General features: G+C 38.1%; 1 protein-coding gene across 1 annotated transcript in view; it reads right to left on the bottom strand.

Annotated features, from left to right (window-relative positions):
• Positions 1 to 1,696: 1,696 nt before the first annotated feature.
• The window catches only part of heg1 (heart development protein with EGF-like domains 1), a 28,190-nt gene continuing 23,729 nt past the window's right edge, over positions 1,697 to 6,157 (bottom strand). The window contains exons 9-13 of the mRNA XM_088606059.1: positions 5,590 to 5,632; positions 5,443 to 5,480; positions 5,250 to 5,337; positions 4,016 to 4,193; positions 1,697 to 3,658 (exon numbers count right to left, since the gene is read on the bottom strand). Coding sequence (XP_088462185.1) covers positions 3,515 to 3,658; positions 4,016 to 4,193; positions 5,250 to 5,337; positions 5,443 to 5,480; positions 5,590 to 5,632 — 491 coding nt within the window. The 3' untranslated portion in view covers positions 1,697 to 3,514. The remainder of the gene's footprint in view (positions 3,659 to 4,015; positions 4,194 to 5,249; positions 5,338 to 5,442; positions 5,481 to 5,589; positions 5,633 to 6,157) is intronic.

The raw sequence follows: 6,157 nt of genomic DNA, 5'->3' as shown, positions 1-6,157 counted from the left end.
ATTGATCTGCTCACATGTTTAGGCTTTTGTTTAACTTGTATTTGTTCTTAGTCAAGGTTTTCAAAAAGATCCCACTACAAGAGAACTGTTTCTGGCATCTCCAGCACTGAAATCTTTAATTACTCTCCCCCAAGCTTGATGGCCCTCTATCAAAGCAGCCCTTAACAGGCGATCAATGTATGACGAACAGACACTTCGGGATTGACACTGTATCAGACACTCCCACAATAAACTTTTTTTTCTTCTTCTGTAGAGATCAAGTCAATTAAATTTAAAGCAACAGGCTTCAATGAGGGTGGTGCTGAAACTCAGAAATTGGTACAGGGTTGTTACCAGTTACAAATTCCACTTGCCTTTTTTAAACAAACAAATTTGGAAACCATTTTTAAAATGTGCCAAGGACCAAAAACTGAAATCAATTAGTCTGTAATTAACAGCAGCTTTGCTTCACTTCACGTGGATTCTGCAGAAGCTACAAGACTCAGAAATCCCCTGGGCCCAGAGCTGGAAACTAATGGCAATATGATATCAGAGAACATCACTTTTAATAACCATTCGTTCAGTTCAGGGTCACGGTGGCCCAGAGCTTGCCCAGGAAGGACAGGACACAAGGTGAGATACACCCTGGGTGGGACACCAGTCTATTGCAGAGCACACACACACAGACACCTGGGCCAGTTTTCCGAAAAGGAAGTTAACCTATCGGTATGTCTTTGGACAGCCAGGGAAAACCAGAGCACTCAGAGTAAACTCACATGAACACAGGGAAAATGCTATGTTAACCACTTCCCCACCCTACCGGCATATACTGTATGTACTGTAGATATAAAATGTATATTACAAGTTTCAATGCAAATCCTATATACATCCTATATTCTAACTCTAAAATCTGTCCAAATATTCCAGCCTTTATTGTTCAATTTTTCAGTCTACTTTAAAGACAAAGACGAGCATTTCCTCTTACACCTTAAACATTTAAAGACACAGTAGAAAATTGATTTTGACCGTTTCTGCTGTGTGATCCTGCACACGGGCCATTGCAGTTGTGGAAGTGAAACAAGAACTTAGAAGCCGTTCCGGGGAGAAAAAATGAAAGAGCTCTGAAAGAGTTCATCTAGCTATTCTAGAAAACTGTATCAAACCAGGCGGAAATTGACTCTCTTTCTAGAGGCGATAAAGAGTTAAAGAACCTTTTCTTGCTTTGCTTACAGTTTGAGCTCATTCTTTCATAGCAATATGTACTGTGAATCTCTGAAGGTTGTAGAAAGTCTACATGACATTAAAAAAATATCTGCCTTTTCATAGAAAAGACACTGCTTTGAAATTCTGTTGGTTCTCAAAACTCATCGATCTTCCTATTCTGTAGAGGATTAGTGTCCAGAGTTGTCCACTCCATTAAATGTTCACAGAGTAGATATGGATCTATTTGAACATAACAGACGGTGCAATTGGATTATGAAATGAATGGGCAATTAATTCAGTGGAGCAGAAACAGTTCTGGGCTGTAGTAACTCCTGAAACTGTACTCCAAATGGTCCATTTGTAGACAAAGCAAATGCTTTTCCTGTCCTTTTGATTTAAGAATAATAGTCCAAATAATGACATCACAGCAACAATAAGCTTCAAGATGGAGGAAGGTATTATGATTTTTACACAATGCACAAAAGTCTAGAAATTAACTGACAGCCAGCACCACTTTTATTTAACCCTTTGCATTTATTTTATTTTACTATGCATTTCTGACTAGAACGCCAGAATTAATTGGGAGATAACTTATCAAAATAAACAACAGCAAAAAAGTTAGATTTGTCAAATAAAAACATTTGACTAACATAGTATATCTTAAATAAACATTTTCTTTAGTGTGATATGTGATATGGAGAGTAAAAACACCTACACAAATAAGACAGTGGCTTTTCACAAAATGGAAGACAGAGCCTGACCCATGTCTAAGTGAAGGGAGGGACGTAATTTAACTGAAAATGAAAGGAAAGAGATGGAACTATTGTCGGCCAATTATTCAGTCAGGGGACTGATGAAGTAAAAGATCCAAGGCTAGTTTCACACTGTTTCCAAATATCTGCCCTTAGCAAAAGGTTTGTGTGGAGTAATGCAGGTTCTAGCAGGTCACAGCTATTTGATTATCGAAATCAACCGTTGAAGCAAAGAGGAAATCGTCAATCTTTTACGACTCCTGTACTTTCATTACTGCAGATGCCTTTGTGGTCTGATTCAAAATCTCCCTGAACATGTATTGCCCTTTTAACATACATGATGACTGCCAAAGGTATTTAACAACCTTGTAGCATGCAATCAATATCGATCACAGAAAATTGTTCTTTGGCACAAAGTACTGTAAGATTTAACCCCTTCCAAAATTAACTAGAATAGGGGTGATCAAATCTGTAGAGACACAACCCAGTAGGGTTTATGGATCACTCTATAATAATGAATTTCTAAAATTTGGAATAAAAAGTAGGTAACCGATATGGCACATACAGTATGGCTTTTCTAACATTCTCCTTCTTAAACAGCCTTAAATCAATGGTTTAAGGGTGACCAATAGGTGGATTGTGATTTTCCACACAGAACCAGGTTTACCCCTTAGTGAGAATTTCAAACATTGCCACGAGTCCATTTTGTTCAACCTCAATAGGGGGTTGAACAGAACTTCAACAGAAATTTCTCAATGGGGCGATTTATGGCTTATCATAGATCATAGATATTATATTCAAATCTGTCTTGGGCTCAAAATCTAAAAGTCCAGACCCTTTAGAGACCCACCCCTTTACGTGTAATGTAAATCAGATCATTTTTCACAATTAACGGTTTGTAATATCTGAAGAACTGGAGCCTCATAAAGTTTTGTTTTGCAGTAACCTTAAAACAGGCCAAGAGTAGTTCGGAGGTGGAAAAGTTCATCGACGTGGGCACTACTAGATCACAGGCCTGAGGCGGAAAAAATTACAAACGTAATGTATTAGTGGTTCTACAGTGTGGTAAAAAAAGAACACCTCTGATCATCAGAGAGAAATACATTTTTGAAATATATCTGTTTTACGCTGAAAAGGACATTTATATTAAACGTTGATAATGCACATAAATACCTTCAATGAAAAAAAAAACAGACAATTTACACTGTAAAATAAATGTGTCCATACAGTATGTGTGACAGAAGCACATGATGAGGAATCCGTGACCGAATTCGAGATAAGTTAGCCACGTTGTAATATTACAAGGGAGACGGCACCATGCTGTCGTTTTGAGGAGTGGTTTCCCTCCGACAGTTAAAAAGCACATAAAGCGATTGCGTGCTTGAATGAACGAAATCAGTCTTTATAGGCGACATCCGCGCTGCCGCTTCCTCGGCTCTTTCCTCGCGGTGTGTCGCCGAGGCGCGGAGCCGACCAGCTCCAGCGGGGCCGTACCCTCCCCCGGGGCGACCGGGCGCCGCGCTGGGCCCGCGGCAGGCCCGGTCAGGGACCGGTGGCGCCCCCCGCAGGCGTGTGCGCCGTTAGAAATAGTCCCTCCTGCGAGTGTCGTCGCTGATGAACGAGGGGTTATACTGTCCGGGGTAGATGCAGGAGTGGCGAGTGCCGGGCAATCCTGAGTAAGGGTACAGTCCGTTTCTCTCCAGCTCATGGTTTCTTAGAGCGGGCTGCAACGTTTAAAAAACAAACAAACAAACAAACAAACAAACAATGAAACGGAACTCTCTCCACAGGCTGCTGTACACAAGTCCCTATTTTCCCGTGGTACAGTAGATGTTTTTTTTTTCAGCTTCTCAGCAGACACTGCAATTTAGTGAAGCTCGGCATTATTGTCACAAGCCTTTCTGAATTAGAGGACAAATGCTTTATAAACCGCTGTACATGCACCAAAAATGTACGCTACTATTTTGTCACTTGACAACCCAAAAGATAGGAATTCACTAAGCTCTACATTCTTTTTACCATTTTCTTTTGTTTTGCAGTGTGATGCAGATGCAACAGCAATATCTAAAAACTGTACGTACAGAATAATATATGTCAGTCATCTGAAGAAGGTTTTTGGTGCTTCCATTCTCCTGCATTTCTATCGTCTCTCTCCCCCACTCCACGGAGATTCTGTTACTCTTTGGATACTCTGCGTAAGGAGACATTTGAAACTCTCCGCTCTTGAAGATTAGTTTACTGATGTCATTTTTGTCCTTCCTGTGAACAGTAAGAGAATTGATAATGTCCTGTAAGCAATATTTTAAAGCAGGGTTTTGGATTTTAATATTTGAAGAGCTTTTTTTCTTATGTTAATTGCCTTGAATGTGATTTCTTTACAATATTCAAGCAGTGAACTGATTTTGTGTATTAAATGACATGTTAATAAATTCTTTTTAGAATCAAATTAGATAATATTGCAAACATTGAACGCATTAATTATTAGCATTTTCTGAAGAAACAGAATAGTATTTATCTGGTAAAGACATCATGCACTGCAAGTGCCTCAGGTTCTTTTCATATCATCTTCTTGACAGAAAGTTGGCTCATTGTCCTTAAGTCCAATGTTAAGTTTTTAAATACAGATAGCGTGATGCCCCTTTCTTATTTTCAGGTAATGTCAATGTATTTTAGATATACACATTTACACATGTAGAACGTACAGACAAGGAATACTGTACAAAGTCACACTAGTTAAGTCTTGAAATTCTGAAGCATTTTTGTTTTGGAAGAGCTGTTCCAGTACTACAGAAATGTCAGTCAGTAAGAGGAATCAACAGTACTGTAAGGTTTTCCTTGTCTGATATGTGCTACAGAAGCCTCACTGTAAGTCTATTTATGTACCCTTCCATAAACAACCTTATCTAAATCACCCCTTTGCAATGACCTCAACATAACTAGATGATGCAGACCAATGTCCAAAGATCCAAAGATCATTCAGTAACCTTTTATGTGTAAAACCTACATAAAAATAGTTACAGCACGTAACATAACTGCAGCCTGAAAAAACACAGCGATCAGAAATGTGATCAGAAATGTAGCATTTTTCTCCCTAGGCAACTGACTATTTTAGGCATTGCATTTGATATTATTTTTAACAATGGATTATAAAGTAAATATTCATATGCACTTTAAATAGTACAGATCTCAGTAATAAGCTGCTGATACAGGCACCCAGATACAAATGTGCCCTGAACTATACACCCGCTATGAGCAAAAATCCTTCACGATGAATTTATTTAACTTGTAAGTAAAAGTCAGAGGTGCTACACTCACCTGCAACAGGTAACTATTAGAACAATTAACAGAATTAACAGCAAGCCACCTCCAGCAGGGAACACGACCAGAGCAATAAGTTTGTAAACTGAAAAAAGAGAGAAAATACAATTGCAAAACATGTACTATAATCTGATAGACTAAACTCTGCACAGTTTACTGTATATGGCTAATTATGAAAGAGCTTACTCACAGTTTCCACAATTGAATCCTCCAAATCCAAAAGGACAGCTGCAATATAAGCATATATAATTTACCTCCTACATCATTAATTCTGTAATAAAACATTTAATGTTTAACACATCTTTATCAATTTGCTTTTTCTAACCATTCCTCTTACCTGACACAGGTGCCATTTTCCAGTTTATACCCATCATTACAGGCTAAGAAAGAGAAGGGTGACAATAATGAAGAGACGAGAAGCATTTTGTTTTTTTACTTGAAAAAATCATTTGCATTCTATGTTACAGACGGTTTTCATATTTTATTTTTCCAATAGTTTTCAATAAAGCAATGCAAGCACAATTCTCGGCAGTGTGTTGTGATGGCGTTAGTTTCCTGGATTATCTGCAAAACTACATACATTTATTGTACCTCTCTTTATTCTTCAAAATCTTTCAAACTTCACAACTGTGCATTTTTAAGGTCAAGTTGCAGTTTGTTTTTACATGTATTTTCACTTTATTCACATTTCACACTTATTTATGAATTCAGAAATGTTCCAAGTGTTCATCCTTCAAGTGTCACTTCCACTATATCTCGCACAGCTAATAGTACAGGAGGACAAAGACTATAAGAGGAACCCGATGCCTTGAGAACTGAGAGATGGTGATATTATATACTGTTGGTAATTACACATTAAAGGAATAAAAAACCTTTTCCCTTGTAATCTGTCAGTTATAATCTTA

Source organism: Lepisosteus platostomus, chromosome 14 (genome assembly GCF_059453375.1).
Source record: "Lepisosteus platostomus isolate fLepPlt1 chromosome 14, fLepPlt1.hap1, whole genome shotgun sequence".
NCBI lineage: Eukaryota > Metazoa > Chordata > Actinopteri > Semionotiformes > Lepisosteidae > Lepisosteus > Lepisosteus platostomus.
The sequence above is the reverse complement of the archived record's forward strand: the minus strand, read 5'-3'. Positions and strand labels throughout refer to the sequence as shown.